The 26,403-nt window shown below is 31.9% G+C and overlaps 1 protein-coding gene and 2 long non-coding RNA genes across 3 annotated transcripts in view; 2 read left to right on the forward strand and 1 right to left on the reverse strand.

Moving 5' to 3' along the window:
- Window positions 1-18,192, forward strand: part of LOC127708229 (uncharacterized) — an 85,425-nt gene extending 67,233 nt beyond the window's left edge. Inside the window, exons 5-6 of the mRNA XM_052213072.1 lie at window positions 17,713-17,931; window positions 18,169-18,192. Coding sequence (XP_052069032.1) covers window positions 17,713-17,931; window positions 18,169-18,192 — 243 coding nt within the window. The remainder of the gene's footprint in view (window positions 1-17,712; window positions 17,932-18,168) is intronic.
- On the forward strand, window positions 4,832-11,089 carry LOC127709099 (uncharacterized). Its single transcript, XR_007985497.1, has 3 exons — window positions 4,832-4,962; window positions 7,377-7,547; window positions 11,039-11,089. It is a non-coding gene; the product is annotated as an uncharacterized LOC127709099 (long non-coding RNA).
- Window positions 18,193-25,268: 7,076 nt separating the features above from the next.
- Window positions 25,269-26,403, reverse strand: LOC127709096 (uncharacterized). Its single transcript, XR_007985494.1, has 3 exons — window positions 26,382-26,403; window positions 26,039-26,141; window positions 25,269-25,474 (listed from the first exon to the last, which is right to left on the reverse strand). It is a non-coding gene; the product is annotated as an uncharacterized LOC127709096 (long non-coding RNA).

Below are 26,403 nucleotides of genomic sequence, written 5' to 3' on the forward strand. Positions count from 1 at the left end.
TAAACATATGGATTAGAAGATGTGGTATGAGTGCCAATGAGACAACTCTCTATCCAAGTCACAATGTATAAAAAGTTATAGGTAAAAGTACGGCCTTCAACACGGATCCTTGGCTCACACTGAACAGCAAGTTATAAAGGGCCCAAAATTACTGGTGTAAACAATTCAAACAGTAAAACCAACGGTCTAATCTATATAAAAAACGAGAAACGAGAAACACCTATGAACCACACCAACAAACGACAACCACTGAACAACAGGCTCCTGACTTAGGATAGGTGCATAAAAATGCGTTTTAATAGGCGCCAACCTTCACCCTAACATGTGACAGTAGTGTAACATTACAACATAAAAAGGCACACTATAAAATATCAATTGAAATGGCTTAACTCGATCAAAAAGACATTTAAACAAAAACAAGTAAACATACACTGATCTATGACACAATATAAATACAATATTAAAACGTAGGTGCCTATATAATATATACGTTACAAGTAGTAAAAAAAAAAGATGTAGAAATTGTGTTAAATAAAACAACGTAACAGGTAAATTAAAATATAATAATTTTGTTGTTAGGAGTACGGAAGTAAGCATTTTTTACACATAAATAAATAAATTTGTTGTTGAAAGTACGAGTACAGAAGTGAAAATGTATCGTCAAACTAAATACTTATCAAAGGTGGTACATATTAAAAATAGTGAGACGAGATATAACACAAACTAAGTAAACATTCACAGATAGAAGGATCATTAAGATTATAATAAATATGTATCTTGTTGTATATAGATAAAACAATCTCTAAATAGAAAATGAACGTGGATGTGTATTTATACATCCCAAAAACCATTCGAAAAAAATACAAATTTGATTATATTTTAATTTGTTGATGCCAAATCGATGTTAGTGCCAATGTAAACAATATTCAAAGATATTATTACAATATTAATAAGATAAGCTTTACTGATAAGTTTGTTTGAAGGCTCGATGAGTTTACATGGATCACATAGTGATTTCCGCGCTTTTAGTACAATATTACCGTGAAATTTAGGATGTGAAATACCGGTTTTAATAGTTTTCTACAGGTACAGCTACATTTACTAATCAAATTTGTATCTATGAAAGAATTTAGAAAATGTTTTAAGTGATTTATGGTAACGAAATCCCTGACTTAATAATTTACCAGTCATGCATTGATTACGTTCCTTAAAATCTATGACATCACTACACACACGGGCATAACGAACGAGTTGGGATATATAAACACCGTATGATGGAGCCAAAGAAACATCGCTGTCTAAAAAAGGAAAATCAACAAAAGGAAATGAAAATCGTCTCTTTTGTCGTAAATTTTAGTATGGAGTTTCCCTTTAGAAATTGTAATGTCTAAATCTAGAAAAGGACTACCTAATACGTGTCGATACACGAAACGCCGAAACGAAAATTAATGTTGCCTAGGAGAAGATTTAAAGCTTCAATCATATCTTCACATTTCCAGTAAGTGTATCTAGCATACTTTCCTTTTTCGTTACAGAAAAACGAGTTACAGCAAATGAATTTACAATACGATTTTTCAAAAGACTATTTAATTAAATCTGAAAACTTTATCTTGATAAGATTGTGTTGAAGTGTAGTGTAGAGAGTAGAAAATCATAACTGTCAACAGAATTAAAGGACCATCAAAAGCACGTTTTTTATATAAAACCTCTAAAAAATTTTGAACACTCCAAAATATTTAATACCATTATTTTCATAATATTTATTACAAAAGTTTATAATAAATTATTTGATAGTAGTAAGGGAGGTAGGTAGAAGCACTGACAGATTAGTAGTAGAACATTTACTAGATGCGGAGATGAAACGAAATTAAAAAGGAAGTTTATGTAATTTAGGTACTTTCAAATGTTCGGAAGAGGCTTTTAGATATGTATTGGCAGTGATATGCGTGTTTACAATTTGATTCTATGTGGAGCGTACGGACCTGAATGTAGAAGAATTTATAATTTCATTTTGGAGAACTTTCGTATAGTATATACGTCACACCACCACTACATTATTGGCTGCTTTGTCATGAACCCTATCATTAATTTCAGAATTGTTTTCAAAATGAGATAAACGACTATTAACAGTTTTCATAATTGTATTCAAATAACTGTCTAGGGATTTGTTATAAGATTTTTCACGTTTACACCAATGTTTACAGTAGGCAGACAGAGCGTCTTTAATGACCTGACGATACTGTTTCCAATTTATAATAGATGGAAGACGATATTTAGGTCCTTTCTTAAGAAAAGTTTTGATCTCACGTTCTTCAACGATGTTGAGGTCTTCTGTTATGACATGACCATAGGGAACATAGCTAAAACTAGATGTTTCATAGTCGCAAGTGGAAGGATCGTTATTTTCTATATTGACGTCTGATGTTACTGACGCATAATTAAAATTAAAACTTCTGCTGTTTTTTTTTGTACGAATACGAAATGATAGGTGATTCTGTATTATCAAAATATGGAGGTATTTGGCTATGGATGGTAGAGTCATTGAATCTACTAGATAAGTTAATAAAATCAATACCTCTATTTATATATTTTAATTTAAGAAAATGCCGTTGATGATTTTCAGGTTTATCGATACTAGTAAACAGCCTGTGATGACAAAAGGCTGTAATAATACGGGTGTATTTATACAACGGGCTGAAACATGAAATTTGATCACACTCCAGAAAAAAAATCATATAGTTTACTTATTGTTATATGACCAATTTTGCATAATAATTGATGTCTACCATTATTTTTTATTATAGATAACAGATCAGCAAGTATATAATTTATACGATGTTTTATACGTAAATTACAGTTCAGTCTTTCTGTTGTTCCGTTGTTTTCCTCTTATAGTTTAGGAACTACTTCTACCGTATATTACAGTTGAGCCCAGGATCGAACACCATTTCACTTGCAGTACCAATTAGGGCTCCCCAATCTAGTCCAGATCTGTTGAGTGTAGGAAGGTGTCAAGATTAAAATAGCGTGAAGACATTTTCAGGAAATACAAGTGAGAATCTAGTGGCAATGAATTATCTCCCCTGAGTAAAACAAATTTTATCTGCAACTTTTTTAATTGATTTTCATTGATCGATTTTTTTTTTAATCACATAGAATTATGTTAAAATTTTCAAATATATATTTAAACTCAAAATCTAAAAATGAAATATTCACATAATTACATTTTTTCTAATCGCGTTGAAGACCCTTTGGTGGCCTTAAATTGGTTGTTATCTGCTCTTTGGTCAGGTTGTTGTCTCTTTGACATATTCCCCATTTCCATTCCCAATTTCATTTGGTGATTAAATGTAGTCCAAATAATTATGATGTCTTGAAAGGCTATTTTATTGTTTTGTTGTGACGCCATGCTGTCACAGCGAAAAAAAATCAAATAGCCTTTAAGAAGTCATAATTATTTGGACTAGTGATGTTGCTGAATACAACTTTATTTTCACGCGGACAAAGTCAGTGTTTAAAATTTGTGAATAAGGATTATGATAATCTGATTTATAAACATAAATGAAAACTGGTTGGTTGAAGAAAAGAAAGTTTTTAGTCAATTTTCTTGGTAATAAATCTAAACAGCAACCTCCAATATTTAATCAGTCTAATAAGTTGCTGCATTCTACTTCATTGCAATTACTTTTTCTTGAACTTTAATATTGAAAATGGTGTTATAGATTATCTATGGTTTTTCAAACGAGAGGGTGTTTCTCAGCTACAATCTCATCGTAGGGCGAAAGCCCTGAGATGAGATGTGGATGAGAAACATCCTTGAGTTTGAAAGACCATTGATAATCTGTTTATTGCTATTTTGCCTATGAGGTCGTTCATGTTTACATTGACTACGTCACATGCGACTTAGTTTCTGACGATAATTTTCCATCTCAAGCGAGTAGCATGATATGAAAAATTATCACAAAATAAGATCAAAGGAAAAATGCACAAAATAGCGATTAATACAATTATAATTGCTCAGTTTAAAAAAAAATTTGAAAAAAACAACTAATTTGTCAAAAAGTACAATGTGTCTGGACTCAATCACTAATTTAGACAAAAAATTGAAATATGTTTTTTTCTGTTTCAAACATTTTTAAAAGTGGAATTTTGATACCAGATTTTGCTATAAGCAGTCAATTTGATTAAATTTTGAGAAAATAAACTTAAAAATATAGCTATGTATTATTGGCTTGCAAGTCAATAATTCAACCTCATTTGAATCCGTATTCATGCGACTTTCATTAATCCCTTAGCTGGAGATGGGTCATATATGTGCTAATACATTGAAAAATGAAACAAGGGAGCCACCTGGATTAACCATTATGTTGACTGATACGACCAACAAAAAATATTCTAATACAACGGGTATAAACAAGGATTTACATGATTTTACATATTTTATATTATCTATGACATGAAAGCAAACAGACCCAGAAAACTCTCATTATGAGATCTATTACATGTGCTTGTCTGTATATTTATATTTATGTATATTTGGGTCATTGACCATCAGCATTCCTCAAAGGTTAATTATATGGCATAGAGTCTAAAAATAAGTATATGAAACAATTCAATTGAGAAAATTAACGGCCTAATTTATAACAAAACAATTTACAAAAAAACAAATATGACAAGACATGAACCAAGGACAACCACTGAACTACTGGCTCCTGACTTGGGACAGGCACATAAAGAATGAGGCTAAGACAGTTTGTCATAGGGCTATTCCAGGGGAAGATAGGGGCTGTGGATTAGACACCTCATGATTTTTTTTCTGTGGATAACAGTAGGGAAATCAAATGCAATTCTGATACAAATAAAAAATGTGTTGTCTACAACCTGTTTTTATATTACAGAAAATGGAATGTAAAGAAGGAAAGCGACAAAAAAGACCAACTATTGAATACTACCGTATACCTGGTAAGAAATCAAGCCTTCAGCTATGTAGTTTAAGTTTAAACCCTTTGATTATTAAAGGAGAAAGAATGTTAAGGCTACTTTCTTAGCCCTTTAAATTGAAAATAAAAAAGTATATTGAATCTATCTAATAACACTAAATCCTAATAGCCTAGGTGGATCTCTCATATTCTAAGGTAAAGATAAGCCTAAGTGGAACCAGGGATCGTCTTAAGCACTGGCCCAAGGCCAGTAGAATTTCGATGGGCCAGTTGAACATAAAGACTACTGGCCCCATTGGCCATTACATTTGACTCTATTTTCACTTAGATAGTATTATTAGGGCAATTTTTATTTGAGTTGGGCCAGTAAATTTACGCTCTAACTGGCAATATTGGCCATACTTTTAAATTTTGTTAAGTCAACCTCTGTGGAACTCTCATATTCTAAGGTAAAGATAAGCCTAGGTGGAACTCTCATATTCTAAGGTATTGATAAGCCTAAGTGGAACTCTCATAATCTAAGGTAAAGATAAGCCTAGGTGGAACTCTCATAATCTAAGGTAAAGATAAGCCTAGGTGGAACTCTCATATTCTAAGGTAAAGATAAGCCTAGGTGGAACTCTCATATTCTAAAGTAAAGATAAGCCTAGGTGGAACTCTCATATTCTAAGGTAAAGATAAGCCTAGGTGGAACTCTCATATTCTAAGGTAAAGATAAGCCTAGGTGGAACTCTCATATTCTAAGGTAAAGATACCTTAAATTAAACTTTTCCATGTGAACATTTGAATTTTACAGACAAGTTTCAAGAATGGTTATTACTGTAACTGTTAGCTTTTATATTATTCATCGGACAAATTTCATCCTGGAGATAAACATGGGGAAAACCACTGTAAGACACAATAACTTTTGTGGTCGTGGTATTCAGAAGGTAGCAATTTTCATGAATTATTTGGTTAACTAAAACTACAATGGATATATATAATATTTCTTGAATTCATCCAATACAAGATTTGAGAAGGAATAATCTTACTAACTCATGAATTTTATTTTCATTAAAATGCATTGTTAAATGCAAAAACTTAAAAAATAAAAGTGTTTTTATACGCCCGTTTACGGGACGTATTATGGTATACCGTTGTCCGTCCGTCTGTCCGTCCGTCCGTCTGTCCGTCCGTCCGTCGTCAACATGTGGGTCATTAACTCAAAAATGCTTTAACCAATTTGCATAAAACTTTGGTGAATTGTTTATATCTATTGACATGAGCTCCCTTTCGTTTTTTATAAATTTAAGATTTTATGTTTCCGAGTTATTGGGTTTTATTCATTAAAAAAAGGGGGATTTTCCAGTTTTCTGACAATAACTCGAGAATGCTTTCACCAACTTGCAAGAAATTGTGGTGAATTGTTTATATCTATTGACATGAGTTCCCTTTTGATTTTTAAATATTTTAGATTTTACATTTCCAAGTTATGGGGTTTTATTCATTAAAAAAAGGGGGATTTTCTAGTTTTCAGACAAAAAATCAAAAATGCTTTCAGCAGTTCTTATGAAACTTTGGTGAATTGTTTATATCTATTGATGTAAGCTCCGTTTAGAATTTTATAAATTTTACATTTTACATTTCTGAGTTATGGGGTTTTATTCATTAAAAAAGGGGTGATTTTCCAGTTTTTGGACAATAACTCAAAAATGCTGTCAGAAATTCTCATGAAACTTTGGTGAATTATTTATATCTATTGATGTAAGCTCCCTTTACATTTTCATAAATTTTTAATATGACATTGAGAATTAATTGAACTTTAATTGTTTATAGTCTGACAACAGATTTACTAAGTATTGCGCAACAGCAAAGTGTAATGCACAACAGCAAGAAATCTTTAATTGAATATAAATTCAATTCATATAACCAATTTCAAGTTCTTTGACTACATTTATTCAGAAACCTATAATATGTTAAATATTTAATACAATCCAAATTCAGACCTGTATCAAGCTTGAATATTGTGTCCATTTTTGTCCCAACTGTTCAGGGTTGGACCTTTGCGGGCGTATCCAGCTGCGCTCAGCGAAGCAGTTTATTTAGATTAAATAACATGCACTTAAATCAGGTTGTTGGTTTTCTTGTTTGAATTTTTTTTTACATATTTTCATGCCGAGGCTATTTAAAGCTTTTTATTTGGTATTGGTTTTGCTCATTGTTGAAGGCCATACAGTGACCTAGCTGTAGTTGCTAACATCTCTGTTATATGATGGATAGTTGTCTCATTGGCAATCATACCACATGTATCTTCTTATTTAAAATCTGTAAGCAAATGTGAGTTAATTAAAGAAGGAAACTAAAATTGCTTTCTATTATTAAAAAAGTTACTTTCACTGTATTTTGCAAAGTCATAGTATAAACCATACAATGAAATCTAAATATGTCTATTTATAGCATCAAGATCTAGTCGCACTGTTGCGTTAAAAGAGTCTGATGATGACAACAATAACATCAATGACCTGGTCATTAGAGTCGACAGAAATCTCTTTGAGAACACAAATGATAATTGTATAAATAGAAATATCAGAAAAAATCAAGATATTCCAGAAAAGCATGTTCAAAGCAGTAAGTAACATTACAGTAAACACAAGATGACTCAGTAAAACATCTCTCTTTTTGGTGTTAAGTATATCACTGGGGTGAAACCAAGTGATTGCTGGTGATTTTTGGTGAGAACACTATGAAGTTGTAATATGATATCTTTTAATATATACACGAAGATATTCCAAAGTGATTCTTCCAGCAAAAGAGTGATTTTTAGGCAAATAAACGTATGTACTGAACTATTGTACCCCGACAGACCCCACTCTTAGGTTCATTCAGTAGTAAAGTATCTTTAGACATCAATAACTTGTCAAACCTTCATATGTAATAGGAAACTGTAAAAAAATCTCTTAAATGGTTAAGAGAAAACATCCAGAGCTAAGTTTTTGAACACTGTTTTTTTCAATTTTTTGTTACATTATTTTACTGATTAAGGAATAAAACCACTAATTCATAACTCCATTGCTATCTACGTTAAATTATGCAATTTCAAGCAGTCATAGCTGTTTTGTCTTAAGTTCAGACAAAGTGACAGTCATTTCATGTCAAAACTATACCTTATACTGACTTGTGCTAAAAAATTCAATATACCTTTAATTGCATATTAGAGCATATGGTTCCCGGAAAGTTGGTAGTACAAAAACGGGTACTTCTGATCTGAACATCAGGGTCGACTTAGATTTGATTAACTTTGGGTTACTCGGGTAAAACTTTTTACGTAACTGCCCAAGCGCACTAGACAGTTATATCGACCATTAACTTACAAGTAGATTTACTTTTATAAATTTTGACTTGGATGGAGAGTTGTCTCATTGGCACTCATACCGCATCTTCTTATATCTATAAACTCTTCAAACCCTTCAAAATGGAGCATTACATAGGATTTTTTAATAGTACTGTTGAAAAATATTAAAATTCCCTCTTCAATAAACAAGTCCACGATAATGCCATTGCTATATAAATATGCTATTTTGCCGGCTTTTCTCAAGGTACTTTAATCAGAGACAGCAAAATAGCATATTTTCTAGTTTGCCGGCAGGGGCAAAATAGCCACTGCTTTATCAAATCGTACCAAATAGATGAAAACATTTTCATTTTGTATTGAATCAATTATTAACTGAGCTGCTTTTTTTATATTTTGGTTTTATAAAGTTGTTATTTTTGCCATTTGTTACCCAGTGTAAGATACAAGTAGCTTAAATTTGAAGATATTTTTTTTTCAGTTTTTACTTACTTCACTTGTTCTTCCATTTTGTTTTTTTACTCTACTCAACGAAACCTGCCTACGAGGTAGGTAGAACTCGACTCGGGTCAAAAGGTTAATTTGATGACGTTTTAGAGAAACTCTGCCCGTTCGATTTAAACTCTACTGACACGAGAAACCCGTGTTTATCAAATCGAAGTCAACCCAGGGCGCATATGCCCTCCTTTATTAATTTTATATTTTTTTTGTTATTATAACAAGCTTTCATCAAGGTTTCTACAGTGAGTCAAAGTCTCTAAGCTTTCATTTTATACCAAACTTACCCAAACATTTTACTTATTGACAAAGCTACAGCTATGACTAGGAACTGTTTTGTTTAAAATATGAACCACTTTCTTGTATGCTCTTTCAGACCAGGCCTGAATTAGTGGTTCTATACAGATAGGGACTTAAATATTTTGCAGTTAATCTTAAGATACAGTCTGAGTTACAGTTTTTAAACAACAATTACTTTGACAAACCTTCATGAATTTTTTTTTATAAAACTTGAATAAAAGCTTCTTCATGATCAGGAAAAAGCCTGGTTTTTTTTCTCCATTTGTCGGTATCTTTTTTTTTCATAAATGGACTTATTTAATTTTTTGCTCCTCCCAAAAAAATCCTGGAGATTAGATTGTGTGTGTTTGAAAACAAATGGTTATAGATTATAACTTGAGTATTGAGATAGAAGATAAAATAGAAGATCAAGGGAACGAAAAGAAGCCTATTGTTTTTTTGTTCAATAGATCAAAGGACAAGATCACTGTTTTCGAAAATAAAAAAAAAATAATGAAAAAATGGTTTCCTGATGGAAATATGAGTTTCCCTTGCTTGATTAGATTTAAACTTACACATATTGAAGATATATGAAAGGAGGAGATTCCTATTAATTTTGGGGTCAATAGTTCAAAGGTCAAGAACACTGTTACTTTTGGAAAAAAAAATCAGGATTCAGGATGGTAATTTGGAGTTTCCTTACTTGATTGGAATGAAACTTATATAAATAGAAGATATAGGGAATGGGAAGATGCCTATTTTTTTTTTGGGGTCAATTACAAACACAAAAACTTTTAGTTTATTTAGATATGCATATATTTCTATATCCACTAGATCATAGATATTGGATTTAAAATAAGATACAGTATTACAAATTCAAATTTTAAGGGTCGAATTTGGACCTCCATGACCCTACTCTTTAATTGTTGCTTCAGTACAAAAATGTATCTCCTTTGAAAATTATAAAAAAAAACAGTGTTCTTTTAATTTAAGTTAGAATATTGGTAACACTTTTCATATCAGCACTTTGCATAAAATTTGTCATTATTTTATGAATTTAATTAACAAGGTGTTGATGCCACACTCTTTTGATTGCAGATAGCACCTTGCAGACCGAAAAGAAGAACATTGACCCTAGGACAAAAATAAAATTTAGATTGTTTGATGTTGCCTACCTACCCACCTTAAAAGCAGCCTACATGAACAATTTTATAACACAAATCATTTCAATGATTTTTTTTAAAGATATTTTCCTGCTCTAACGTTGTTTTCTTGTTTAAACATGTAACTTATATCGTTGGCAAAAAAATCCCTACCTACCTACCCAACCCTACAAGGCATGGGTAGGCAACATCAAACAAAGAATTTTTTAAGGGTTGCCCTATGTGTTTTACTATGTATATAATTATGACACTTTCAATAATCAATAATAGAAATGTCATTAGATGCAATATAAAGATAAGGAGAGGTGGTATGATTGCCAATGAGACAAATTTTCACCAGAGACCAAATATTAATAATGTGAACAACTACAGGTCAGTATACAACCCTGAACAATGAGTAAAACACATACTGTATAGTATAGCCATATGAGACAAACACGTACTGTATAGTATAGCCATATGAGACTCCAGGGATGATGAAATGTGAAACAATTCAAAAGAGAAAACCAAATGCCTGATTTACATGTATCATTATTTATGCTATTGCTAAACAGAAATGATGTCAAACAACCACCCACAGGATAACAGGCTCCTGGCAGGCTCATGAAGAATGTGGTGTAAGGGTTACAACTTATTTTACCTTAAAGTTGTGGTCACATCAGTTTGAAACTTAGTACACATGTACACTTACTACATTATGGTGTGAACTTTTAGAAATACATTGTTTATGCCAAATAAGGGTTTCGATTGAATTTTATAAGTGCACTGATATGATAATTTTGGTGGGCATGGTATCCTATGGGCACAAATCCTTGTTTTATATTTTATAGATAGACAACATAGCAATGACCAGAGGGCAGAAAAAGACTTAGATCATGGTCATATAAGTGTTAGCAACATCAGCTCCGATGAATCACCAACAAAGGCATCCACACCACACAGACAGATTAGTGTTGATTTAAGTTCTTTAAAGAATGTAGTACATAGACATATTAATGTAGAAATATTAAGTCACAGGTTATAAAGACAGATACGAGTAAATAAGTTTTTATCATGTCACAAGCCATCAGAAGTCAGGGTACTTTTCAAAGCTTACAGAAATCAAGGTTTGCTATTAATAATTGTAACAATAAAGTTATATGTGAAATTATATTTATTTATAGATTATCGATGGTATATCAAACTAAAAGGTGTTTCTCAGCTACAATTTCTCTGACGGGAGACAGCCGTGAGGTGAGATGTAGCTGAGAAACATCCTTCAGTTTGAAAGACCATTAATAATCTGTTTATTACCGTTTTCCTAGGCAACATCAATGGAGTAGACTTTTGATGTCATGCATTCTCTTTCTACTTGACAAATGAAAAAAACCCACATCACTGAAGTAATGTGATATAAAAATTATCACCAAAAAAGAAATCAAAGCAAAATTGGAGAAAATAGCAATAAATTTATAATGTATTCAAGTAAAACATAGTAACCTAAGAGAATTCAGGAAAAAAAACTTACAGATGTTTCCTTATAACTATTGTTGACCATTGATGGGTCAGATAATATTTCCTTTTATTCCATATTTATAAAGATGAATGTTAACACTTCATTTACAATTTAGATATAAGCAATAAATTAGGGGTGAGCTAAAACATACCAAAAATATGTTTGGAAGATTTTGATAAGACATTTTGAAACATAATGTTCCTTGATGCATACTTATAGATTTTTTATATTTTTGCAGCCTTTTAGAATTAAGAATGAAACCTGATCTAAAAAGAGATTTGGGTAAACATCAATAAGACCAAAATAAATCATAAATAGTTTACAAAAAAGACAATTAAAAGAGTGGTGGAAGTTACCAAACTCGTAAGTCGATGACAAAATGACAACGTCATGGCATAAAAAGAATTACCAAAAGACAAACAACACTATATAAAACAAGAGATAGAAAACTAAAGACTAAGCAACATGAACCCTAAAGGTCACAATAAGGTCTTTAACGATGGGGACTAGCTTAAAGTATAGACTAAATAACTGACACCAGAGCCATATTATTTTATGTATTTGACTTTATGATGATAATTTCAGAATGTTCCAAAGAGGAATACTTGAACATTTTAAAGATTATCTTGAAAGATGTATTGACTGGCAGAGATATATTACTTGGTGCAGAATTCTGCAGTATTTTGTTAGTTTCTTATCTTCATAACATAGCAGGGGTTGAATTGAATTAGGTCTGATGTCCTGAACTGTCGGACTTTGTGGTAAAAAAAACTCTAAGACGATGGCTTCCCTGGCTATTATGACACAAGTGGGAGATCTTCGTATTAAATATCAATAAAAACTTGTCTGTAGTTATTTATGTCTTTATATTATTCACTTACACCATGGACACAGGTTTGTTAATGTTTGCCTTAAACAAATGTTATGAAACTTATACACAATGCTTATTACCACATAACACAGATTAAGATTGAATTTTGGTGGCGTCACTTTTACCGTTCTAGAGTTATGCCCCTTTACAAATGAAAAAATTGCCTTATTTTTCGTTTCCGTTTTCTTACTTAAGTTTGCCTCAACCAAATGTTATGAAACTTATACACAATGCTTATTACCACAAAACTCAAATCAGGAACAAATTTGGGTAGCGTCACTTTTACTGTTCTTGATTTATGTCTTTTTATAACGTTTTATGCAAGCGGGGGGCATCATCTGTGTTCCATGGACACATTCCCCATTTATTGGACAAGTGTCATATGGAAAATTGAACCCCCTGAAATTTGAACCCGGGGTCAATGGAAAATTGAACTTCAGTCTGGGATCAAAATCCCATATGGAAAATTGAACCCCCTGTATATCCTTTAAATAAATGTCAAATGTCCATTAGGATAAGCATTATAACTCTATAAAGTAGTTTGTATAGCTATAACAATTTGAAAATCTGAGGTCTGTAGAGGGGGGTTCAATTTTCTATGGCTAAATAAAAAAAATTTTAAATATTTTTTAAGATGTTTTATTCCAACCAAGTACTTATTAATGCATTATTACTATTTAACATAGCTGGAATAGCTATGACAATTTGAAAATCTGAGGTCTTTAGGGGGGTTCAGTTTTTATGGTAGGGGGTTCAATTTTCCATGGCTGAGTATAAATGTTTAAAAATATTTTTATGCCCCCGCCGTAGCAGAGGGGGCATTAAGTTTTACCCTTGTCTGTCTGTACGTACGTACGTACGTCCCAAAATTGGTTTCCGTTCTCTAACTTTAGTTTGCCTCAACCAAATGTTATGAAACTTATACACAATGCTTATTATCACAAAACACAGATCAAGTTTGAATTTTGGTGGCGTCACTTTAACCGTTCTAGAGTTATGCCCCTTTAGAAATGGAAAAATTGCTAAATTTTTATTTTCTTCTAAATATCAAGTTATTTTTTAAATTGGAGTTATCTTTCTTTTTCCATGATTATAGTTGATTCAACTACAATCAATGCTTTATACAATGCAATGTTTAATTTTGACTTCCACTGATAAAACACAGATCAAGTTGAATTTGGGTAGTGTCACTTTAACCATTATTGAGTTATGCCCCTTTATAAATCGAACGATTGCAAAATTTTTAGTTTCCATTCTGTAACTTAAGTTTGCCCCAACCAAACATTATGAAACCTATACACAATATTCATTACCACAAAACTAAGATCAAGTACAATTTTTTTGTGTCTGTTTTCTAACTTTAGTTTGCCTTAACCAAATGTTATGAAACTTATACACAATGCTTATTACTACATAATACGGATTAAGTACGAAATTTGGTGGCAACACTTTTACCATTCTTGAGTTATGTCCCTTCATAAACATAAAAATTGCTGAATTTTTCGTTTTCGTTCTCTAACTTTAGTTTGTCTCAACCAAATGTTATAAAACTTACACGCAGTGCTTATTACCACAAAACTCAGATCAAGTTCAAATTTGGGAAGCGTCACTTTTACCGTTCAGTTATGTCCCTTTATAACTATATGATATGCAAGCGGGGGCATCATCTGTGTCCACATGTGTCCACTATCCACATTTATCTAACATGTTTTATTCCTACCAATTACTTATTAACGCATTATTACAATGTAACACACCTGGAATAGCTATGACAATTTGAAATTCTGAATTCTTGCGTGGGGGGGGGGGGGGTCAGTTTTCAATGGAAATTAAGGGGTTCAATTTTCCATGGCTGAGTAAAAATGTTTGAAAAATATTTTCTAACATGTTTTATTCCTACCAAGTACTTATATATTTTAGAAAATATTTTTAAACATTTGTACTCAGCCATGGAAAATTGAACCCCCTTCAATGGAAAACTGAATCCCCCTGTATAGATCTCAGATTTTCAAATTTATATTTATTCCAGCTATGTTATATAGTTAGAATGCATTAATAAGTACTTGGTTGGAATAAAACATGTTAGAAAATATTTTTAAATTTTTTTACCCCCTACCATGGAAAACTGCCCCCCCTAATAGACCTCAGATTTTTAAATTGTCATAGCTGTTCAAGCTATGTTACATAGAAATAATGCATTAATGAATACTTGGTATGAATAAACATATTAGAAATGATGTTGAAACATTTTTACTTAGCCATGGAAAATTGAACCCCCCATCAGATATCAGATTATCAAGTTATAGCAGCATTTTAAAACAACTTATACCATTATGTTATGTTCTAATTAGTTTTTTGATTGAATAAATAAGGGGGTTCAATTTTCCAAACAGGTGGGGGGGGGGGGGGGGTTAATTTTAGAAAAATTACCCTGGGGTGACACAGGCTGAAATTCTGAAATTAGAAAAATAAAGAAATTAGTAATCATCTACAAAATTTAAAAAAAAATACATTTAAAATTGTTTTTGAAACAACTCCGCCTATTGAAACTAAACTTGTTTTAAATGTGATCATCAAGGCAACAAAGTAGACACTCATACCTCAGTGATATGTACAGATCTCTAGTTAAACACAAAGTAGACACTCATACCTCAGTGATATGTACAGATCTCTAGTTAAACACAAAGTAGACACTCATACCTCAGTGATATGTACAGATCTCTAGTTAAACACACACAAAGAAGACACTCATACCTCAGTGATATATACAGATCTCTAGTTAAACACAAAGTAGACACTCATACCTTAGTGATGTGTACAGATCTCTAGTTAAACACAAAGTAGACACTTATACCTCAGTGATATGTACAGATCTCTAGTAAAACACAAAGTAGACACTTATACATTTGTACCTCAGTGATATGTACAGATCTCTAGTTAAACAAAAAGTAGACACTAATACCTCAGTGATATGTACAGATTTCTAGTTAAACACAAAGTACACACTCATACCTCAGTGATATATACAGATCTCTAGTTAAACACAAAGTAGACACTCATACCTCAGTGATGTGTACAGATCTCTAGTTAAACACAAAGTAGACACTCATATTTCTACAGATCTCTAGTTAAACACAAAGTAGACACTTATACCTCAGTGATATGAACAGATCTCTAGTAAAACACAAAGTAGACACTTATACCTCAGTGATATGTACAGATCGCTAGTTAAACACAAAGTAGACACTAATACCTCAGTGATATGTACAGATTTCTAGTTAAACACAAAGTAGACACTTATACCTCAGTGATATGTACAGATCTCTAGTTAAACACAAAGTAGACACTTATACCTCAGTGATATGTACAGATCTCTAGTTAAACACAAAGTAGACACTTATACCTCAGTGATATGTACAGATCTCTAGTTAAACACAAAGTACACTCATACTTCTACAGATCTCTAGTTAAACACAAAGTAGACACTTATACCTCAGTGATATGAACAGATCTCTAGTTAAACACAAAGTAGACACTAATACCTCAGTGATATGTACAGATCTCTAGTTAAACACAAAGTAGACACTAATACCTCAGTGATATATACAGATTTCTAGTTAAACACAAAGTAGACACTCATACCTCAGTGATAAATACAGATCTCTAGTTAAACACAAAGTAGACACTCAAACCTCAGTGATGTGTACAGATCTCTAGTAAAACACAAAGTAGACACTCATACTTCTACAGATTTCTAGTTAAACACAAAGTAGACACTTATACCTCAGTGATATGTACAGATCTCTAGTTAAACACAAAGTAGACACTTATACATCAGTGATATGTACAGATCTTTAGTTAAACACAAAGAAGACACTTATACCTCAATGATATGTACAGATCTCTACTTAAACACAAAGTAGACACTCATACATCAGTGATATGTACAGATCTCTAGTTAAATACAAAGTAGACATTTATACCTCAGTGATATGTATAGATCTCAAGTTAAACAAAAAGTAAACACTGATACCTCAGTGATATGTTCAGATCTCTAGTTAAACACAAAGTAGACACTCATACCTCAGTGATATATACAGATTTCTTGTTAAACACAAAGTAGACAGTTATACCTCAGTGATATGAATAGATCTCTAGTTAAACACAAAGTAAACACTTATACCTCAGTGAAATGTACAGATCTCTAGTTAAACACAAAGTAGACACTAATACCTCAGTGATATGTACAGATTTCTAGTTAAACACAAAGTAGACACTTACACCTCAGTGATATGTACAGATTTCTAGTTTAACACAAAGTAGACACTCATACCTCAGTGATATGTACCGAGATCTCTAGTTAAACACAAAGTAGACTTTTATACCTCAGTGATATGTACAGATCTCTAGTTAAACACAAAGTAGACCCTTATACCTCAGTGATATGTACAGATCTCTAGTTAAACACAAAGTAGACACTCATACCTTAGTGATATGTACAGATTTCTAGTTAAACACAAAGTAGACACTCATACCTCTACAGATTTCTAGTTAAACACAAAGTAGACACTCATACCTCAGTGATATGTACAGATCTCTAGTTAAACACAAAGTAGACACTTATACATCAGTGATATGTACGGATCTCTAGTTAAACTCAAAGTAGACAGTTATACCTCAGTGGTATGTACAGATATCTAGTTAAACACAAAGTAGACAGTTATACCTCAGTGATATGTACAGATCTCTAGTTAAACACAAAGTAGACACTTATACATCAGTGATATATACAGATCTCTAGTTAAACACAAAGTAGACACTTATACATCAGTGATATGTACAGATTTCTAGTTAAACACAAAGTAGACACTAATACCTCAGTGATATGTACAGATCTCTAGTTAAACACAAAGTAGACACTCATACCTCAGTGATATGTACGGATCTCTAGTTAAACTCAAAGTAGACACTTATACCTCAGTGATATGTACAGATATCTAGTTAAACTCAAAGTAGACACTTATACCTCATTGATATGTACAGATATCTAGTTAAACACAAATTACATTAAACACTTCTCCATTTATAGTATTTATGTAAACATCTTACCACATTTTCACTTTTTTTTTGCATTTTAGAAAGATGTTTGCAAAGAAAAGGGTGAGAGACTTTGTATCCAGACACTTCTAATTGGACTAGAAGATCTGGTAAGGGATTACACAAATCCTTGTGTCAGTGAAGAAATATGGAAGAAGTTTATGACTTTCTTAGTAGAACTTTTCTTTCTTATTGAGGAAGAAATCAGCATTTGTTCTCTTTATTTGCTACCATTGATATCACATGCTTTAATATTACTAGTTTGTTTGTCAAGAGCTTTTAGGTTTTATTATTTTATTTTATTGTGTTTTTCTTAAAAAATACAAAAGCAATTTGTTTTATTCTAGTTGTAACATTGTCATTACATTTTATGTTTAAATCATGATTTTACAAATTATGAAAATCTTTCTAACTTAAAAAAACATAAGAATGTTTGAACATTAAAGCATAGTGCATTACAATTTTTATCAATATTAATAATATTTGAAAATTTTCAGAATCATTATAGTAGATTTTTATAATTAAAAAGTAAAACTGTTTCAAGAGTCAATTTCAATATTTTTTTTTCTATTATTTTTAATCGTTACAAGATTCAATTTCGCGCATCATTGATTTGATTTAAAGCTTCAGAATTGATAAAGTACATTAAATGTACAAAAACAAAATTAATGATGACTATTTTTTTTTTTTTTTTTTTTAAAGTCTATTCAATAGGAAAATGCATTCATTGTTTAAATGATCATGCTATTATGAGAATTAGTGTGAAAGATTTTTAATTTTTTAAAGTGTCCAAAAATGTATTTTTGTCTCATCTATGATGAAAGTTGAGGAAGTCTTAGTGCTGTTTATGACATGGAAAGCATCAACAAATATTAAATTTGTAATAAGGTCATACAGGAAACATATAACTGAATGTTAGCAGTTTATTTTTTTAAATCAAGGAGACATTTATGTAAGTTTAAGTAATCAGAAAAAAAACAAAATCATCAAAATGTCAATAATGTTATCTATTTGAAGGGAAAGATTAAATATTCAATCAAAATCTATAAAATTTATCACTTATATTAGTCACTGATATAAGTATTAACTGTTCTTAATCAATTGATCTTACATCAGTCTCTTGTTTATGCTGTATTTTTTTTTTTAAATGTCAACTGATATTGATCTACAATCTAACTTTTAACTATATCAATTACATACCTACCTTTGTAAATTTGTCCAAAAAGAATACAAATTAAGGATGGTCGCTACTCTTGTTTTTGACTTTTTTTTCAGATATTCGGGATTGTCTAGTTTTATCCATGTAGTGCCAATAAAAGTTTTGTCCGCTAACCCTTACTTTTCTTTTCATAATTTTTATAATAAATAGTTTAAAACTCCATTTTTTAAAAATCTTATGAAATCCTTGTTATTTTTTCATTGTTTTTGAAAGAAAAAGGTGCCAATGTTAAATGTATGAAAAATCTAGAGAGAATCACTTCCCGCCAAATTTTCAATTGATATTATTTTGAAACAGAGGAGCTAACAACCTTAAGCTAACATTAGTTGACCATTAAACACTATACCTTAAATCTTACTTAGTATTGTTGTTTTAAAATTATGTAAGTTTAAACAAAAACATTTTATTTAAAAAAAAAAAGAATAGCCATTGAAGTGTCCCAACAAAAAAATGATCAGGTTTAATTATTGTAAATTGGAGGTAAAGTCAGCTGAACATAACTCAGAGAAGAACTATTACATAAAAACAATATTTGAAAAATACTGCTTGTTTGAATTTGTGATGCTGATTTGGTTGAATTGGTGATATGACACTTGAAGTTTGCAGCTTCACTAAAGCAGTTTTGATTTTAATATCTGGTAACGGTTTGAAAATATATTTGAACTGACCGGTTGCAAGAAAATGAGAAAACTCCTGTCAAGGTTTGGTGTCATTAAACTGTTAATTTATAAAATACTTAAGAAATTTCTTTTTAGGCAGATCTTAAGATTCATGTGTTAAATGCCCAGTGGGTGATTTTTAATTTAATTTTGTGTCTCGTGTATATATTTGTGTAAGTACACTTGACACCAGTTCTGGTGTTTTTGTTGTTTGAAAAGAATGTATATTTAGCTCACATGGCCTAAAAAGCCATGTGAGCTTTTGCTATCACTTGGCGTCTGTCGTTATCGTCCATTGTACCTTGTCATAAACTGTTTAAAAATCTTCTTCTCTGAAACTTCTAGGTCAAATGAAATCAAACTTTACCTGAATGTTTCTTATGGTATCTTCTTTAAAATAAATATCCCAGAATTTGATTCATTAACAAACATGTCTGCTGTTGCTTAAAATAAAACATGCAGGTAAAATGCAGTGTTTGGCTTATATTTCAAAAACTAAAGCAGATAGAGCAAATCTAACTGTGGTAAAAATGATCAGCAGGTCATGCTCTAACTACAGAATTTAGAAAAATCAGGACAACCCATTTTTGAGTTATTGCTCAAAGAATCTTTTGATAGTAAAAATGTTTTACAAAATATTATGATCTACAAGACAGTCAACATTGATGAATGGTCAATTGACCCCTTGTAGCAGCTATTGCCCTTGAAGAACTAATTTTAATCATTTTTGCGTTTTTGCAGCAACTATAACAGAGAGAAATTTTAAAACTCAAAAGTTTTCAGGAAAATACGATCATCCTAAAATAATCCGCCATCAAGGCCTAATTTTTCGACCAACGCCTTGTAGAAATTATTTCCCCAGAATGATGATTTTAAAAAATCTCACGTCAGTGTCTCAATTGTCACACTAGTTATAGGATATACTGCCATTTTAGTTTTTGTTTTTTTTACATCAAAAACTTTAATTTATGGGTATACACTATAAACTGTTAAAAAAGATCACCAATACAAGACTTACAAAAATGCCACTAACTAAGATCTCAAATAAGCAAAAATGGCATTTTTTTTACAAGTAGCAATATATATAGTGATCATAGTGAATTTTCTTCGTTTGCATTTTGTAATCTGCAACACCTCCAAAGTCAGGAGCTGAATTTCAACTTAAACAGAATCTCAACAAACTTTAAATTGTGCACCTCCAATTCACTTTGTCACAGCTCAGCTTATAGCATGATACATTTTGGTCTCCAGGCATAAACATTTCAATTTGTGCACAAAATCTTTTGAGCTATAACAATATATTTACCAAACTTGGTTTTTGTAATGCCACATGGGGTGTGGCAGACCTGTATTTGATTGTTAGGACTCTAGGTGAAAGGTCAAGTTCATATAATCAGTCTGAATCAGTTGACAGACTGACATTTGTGCTAAATATTTTCCAAGTGTAATATTTTGAACCATTGGTTCAACTTATACCAGACCATGTTTGATTATGTCCCATGTAAAGGTTTCAGGAAGATATCTTCGAACAATATGTCCAATCTCCACAAAACATAGCTTGAAAGTAAAGCATGGAAAAAAATGCTGTTGATGTTTTGGTAACTAGGTTTAAGGTCACAGTACCTATGAAAAGACTTACATTTTGGGAAAGGTTTTGTTGCCAGAATATATTTTATGAGCCGTCAATCAGACTTTTACCAAACTTTATTAGTTAATATGCCTATGGTTGAAAAAAACCCCTATCGATTTTGAGGTCAAAAATCAGGGTCACAATAGCAATTGATATAAAAAAATATACTGAAATTTAGTCAAATGTTTGTTTTCCACATGTCAAACTTCAAAAATTCCTACACATTTGAACTAGGGATATAAATCAATGATGCTCCTGGAATTTTTGTTTTCAAATAATTTTATGCATTCCCTATAGCAAAACATGAATTTTGCTATATTTACAAAAGATACCAGGCTTGTAATTTGTAACACCAGAGCTACAGTTGGAAGTTGCCAGACACGTGTTTCATCGACATCAGACTCCGTCAGTGGCTCTCAATCACATCAATTGGAAGGCCAAAACAAATACGAAGTTTCATGGTTAAGTGACTGCTTGAAATAAACAAAAATTTTCTAGTGAAATACTCACTTTGATATTGCAACGTCCACATGTCCGTCAGGGAGGGTTCATCTCCCCCGCCCTCATTTCATGGATCAGTGATCAAGGTTAAAGTTGCGTGGTCAAGTCCGTATTTTAGATACTATACATATTAGGTCAACTATATTTGGTGTATGGAATGATTGTAAGGTGTACATGTCCAACTAGCAGGTTTCATCTTACTATACCCTAATTTTCATGGTTCATTGGACAAATGTTTAGTTTTTGTGGTTTAGACTATTTCTCGGATACTATAAACAATAGATCAATTACCATGATGTATGGAGTGATTGTAAGGTGTACATGTCTGTCTGGCAGGTTTCATATGACTTTGACCTTATTTTCATGGTTCATTGGTCAATGATAAGTTTTCGCAGTTTTAGCAGTTTGTCAGATATTATAAGCAATAGGTCAACTATATTTGGTATATGGAATGATTGTAAGGTGTACATGTCTGTCTGGCAGGTTTCATATGACCTTGACCTAATTTTCATTGTTCATTGGTCAATATTAAGATTTTGTAGTTTGATCTGTTTTATCAGGTACTACAAGTGGTAGGACCACTATATCTGGTGTACTGAATGATTGTAAGGTGTACATGTCTGTCTGGCATGGTTCATCTGACCGTTACATCATTTTCATACAACCTTGATCTTGTTAAGTATATGTGATACTTGTAGTAAAACCTTCATATTACAAACTTTCAACATAAATTCAATCATATGAATCCAGCCGAGACAATTGAGCGTGTGCACTCTTGTGATGAGTGACGTTGCTGATAAAAAAAAATAAAAGAAAATGTCTTTCAAAGCGTCTAACGGTAGCACAAGCAGGTGGAATGTGTTAAGACTTGATTATGAGAAAGGAGTCAACATAACCAACCAAGATAAATCTTCTAAAACAGTTGACTACTGTAAATTCAGATATTATTGCGTGCATTTATTATTGCGATTTTGCCAATTTAGACCAAAGTGCGATTATTATTTGGGTACCTGTAAAGTGCGAAACGAAATAGAAACGGAACGGAACAAAACAAAACGAATCGAAACGAAACGAAATAGCGCAAAACGAAACGAAATAAATATTTTTTTTAGAATTTCAACTTAAATGTCCCCGCTTAATGTCTTTATATGTACCAATTTGTCTTTATATGTACCAATTTATACAGAAAGACAGTGTGAACTGATATATATGGGTCCGAAAAGTGGGATTATCGGGATATGATTGAGTGGTTTGAATGTTTTTCTGTGGACTGTTTTTGTGTGAGCAGGTTTACACTCGGCTTATATTTACATGTAAAGAACATTACACATAGTAATATTGGTTTATTTGTTGTCGTGAACATGAAATATTGGCTCTCTGGTTGATTTTAAGCCGCGAGTCACCCATATCGAACGAAAGCTTTAATAATAGATCATTGTTTACGCTTTATTTCGCTGTCAGGTCTAGGTATGGAAGTGTAAACCTAGGTTGGTTACAAGTGTTGGCTGTCTTCTCAGGTGAATTGGAGGTTGGGGGATAACTACAGTTTGTTTATGTGAGGAAAATTCTGGGCATTTTTGTGAGTTTCAAGAAATTTCGGGTTGGCATTGGTCTTTCGGATCTGCAATGGTCTTGAAAGCAGATTTCGGGTAGCCTTTTTGTCAGAATGTCAGATTTCGGGTACGTGTTTTGTAATTCTATGCAAATTCCCTTTTGTCACATTTTTGTCCAAGTAAAATTGTATTGGATTTATGTCAACTTAAATTTGGATAATTTAGGGTATGATCTGTTTATTTTCTTGATACTTAAGGGTCTCTTGAATATGCAAATGCTGGATAATTTCTGATCTTTTTAGTGAACTCAATCGGAGAATTTCGGGTCGGGTTTTACAATTTCAATCAATTAAGGATTTGACTGTATGCCATGGATGCTATCCTCAGTGAGATCAACTTCTCCGCTATGCACGTGAAAATAAGCAGAAATTGCTAAAATTCCGAAAAATAAAGCCCATTGAAGTGGAATTCATCTTGGGTTTAATCTCCTTTCCTCCGCCGAGTGTGCGTACACTTAGAATTCTTACTGAATATAGCTATTGTACAGTCAGTTGGTGAAAAAATGCGGTTTAGGAACATGTGAGTAGCCATAATCAACATTTTGTAACCATTTAACTGCATACTTTTCTTTGCTCTTAAAAGAATGGTTACATTTTAATGAAATTTCATGTTGCATTTCTGTGATGTATATAATATACACCATTTAGCAACGTGTCGACCACACTAACATACTTTTCAGTGATATTTTTCAACTTAGTAAGGCAATAACGAGCAGGTCATCTATACATATTCCATAGTTGATACAACCTCGGAGTTAAGTAAGATAGTAACTTTATAAGTGGTTGTTCTTTTGTTTTTGGCTCAGACTGCTAAATACGAATATAACTTTGTAAAGGAGATAGATGCACCAGATAAGTTTTATGAGAATTCTTCAGGTATTTCCTGTCTTTTTGTATTACGACTTTAATATTGGTACGGATATTTCATTGTTTTCTAGCAATGAGCAATTTAATATGCATGTCCTATACTTTAATTCTCAATATTTTGGGGGTGAAACCGTAGATTTTTTTATAAGGTCAAATTCAATTATTTATTTTCATTCTGTGTTTCATTTGGGTGCAACAGTACGTGAATGTAAATTCTTGGGTGGAAGGGCAAAGAGAAGGGGGATTATAAGTGGCACGATCATATCTATTTATATCCCAGGTAAATCCGCAAATGATAAAAAAAACTTCCCCAACGTTTAGCCCAAAACTATTAATTTTCAATAATATTAGGATTGAAATAGTTTGCTTCAAATCTTTCAAGCTACTCTCATTGAATGAAGGTTATTTCTCAATCACGGGGACTGGGGGGTCGATCTATACCTGGGATTTTGAGTATTGTAGTGCAGCTGGGAAAACACCCAAATTTTATAAATTAAAACCTTGAGAAAAAATCACGACACTTAATATGTTTCCGATGGCAAAATCATGACCCATTCATAGATTTCTCAGTAAAAACATATTATACAATAAAAATAAGAAGATGTGGTATGAGTGCCAATGAGACAACTCTCCATCCAAGTACAAGATCTGATATCTTAATTTGAATAAAAAACGATAAAACAGCATTTAAACAAATCTATTGTAATTCAGAGGATAAAAATTACTGACCCATTGATATTTGACCTCAGTGAAATTCAGTGTATGGCATTAATATAATTTAATTATAAAAATAGACCCATTCCAGCGGCTTGTCTGTGTATACCTTCCTTTTGTCATATATATAGAACCCCAAAGCAAGATTGAGACCCACGTGCGTGTCCTCAATATCCCAGTTCTGAAATATAGCCCCATTTATATTATTTATCTCAGCCCTTTTTCTTTCTAGGGTAATATTTTACTGTAAAAATTTTATTCATTCAAAACGACGTGTGAAAACTTAACACTAAGGCAGTAAGCACCGGTATGTACGATTGTTGCGATTACAACCCTGTCGCATTTTTCGCAATAATTTCCGAATTTACAGTAATTAATTCTTTGAACACAAAAGATTCTCGGTGTTACAAGATATTTTTATTCATGGTAGATCAAAATTCATATAAGATTGAGCTGAAATTAAATTGCTCCAATATTGAATTTGTGAAGATTGCATAGTGTTGTACCATATCTGTCGAGCATATTTTGAACAGCAAATGCATATTGTGCGTCTTTACACTGCTGGAACATGGAAGCACAGTTTTTTAGGCTGTCCACAAACCTGTAATTCAAAATGAAGAATTCCCAGTACATTTAATCAGATCATATAATATATGTCTCTGTTTAGGTTTTATCGGTTTGTCATGCAGCCATCAATGATGAAAGAAAATTTTTAATATCAAATTTGCAGACTACTATTGATTTTTGTTTCGCTTGATTTTCGTAGGGGTTAGAATTAAATTAAATCTCAGTAGAAGAGACACGAGCTCCCAAAAGAATATCGTACTGTTTCAGATTATGAGGAATTTCTCTTTGGTTTAGACATATGACCATACTAATCATTGGTAAACTCCACATGGACATCCACGGTAGCGGACGTTAATCTTAAACAAACTAACATTATAACAAAAATAGAATAGTGCTATTATGAAAATTGGAAAATACAATTACGGATCCTAAAGCGTTTTTAAAAACTGAAGAAAAATTATCTACCACAAAATATGTCATTAATTTACAAATATTTAAAAAAAAGATTGACAACAAATGGCAAACATTTCTATGAAAGGAATTGTTGAAATACAAATTTAATCGTAAATCATTGATAGAATACACTAGTAAAACTTACCCACACGTATTTGGACTATAGCCTGTAAAAGAACCTTGGACACATTTCACGAATTTTGTTCTGAACTCTGGGTCATTGTAGCATGGTGTTAAAACTTGAATGTCTGAAATGTTCAAATCATTGTTTGTATAGAATAAACTCATTGCTAGATGCTTTATAATATATAGTAGAAAATATAAGTTTCATGACCTTCACATTTCAATGTCATATGATTATACACGGCTAAAGCAGTCAGGATTCTTTTTCCCCATTTCGCCACCTAATTTTTATAACCGTAAAATTTTAACTGTAACATAGACTATTTCAATTTTATACGATTATCTAATGCAAGTGATATACTTACATCTTTTATACTGAACACAGAC

The sequence above is a fragment of the Mytilus californianus genome, unplaced genomic scaffold (genome assembly GCF_021869535.1).
Source record: "Mytilus californianus isolate M0D057914Y unplaced genomic scaffold, xbMytCali1.0.p SCAF_7, whole genome shotgun sequence".
In the NCBI taxonomy this organism is placed as follows: Eukaryota; Metazoa; Mollusca; class Bivalvia; order Mytilida; family Mytilidae; genus Mytilus; species Mytilus californianus.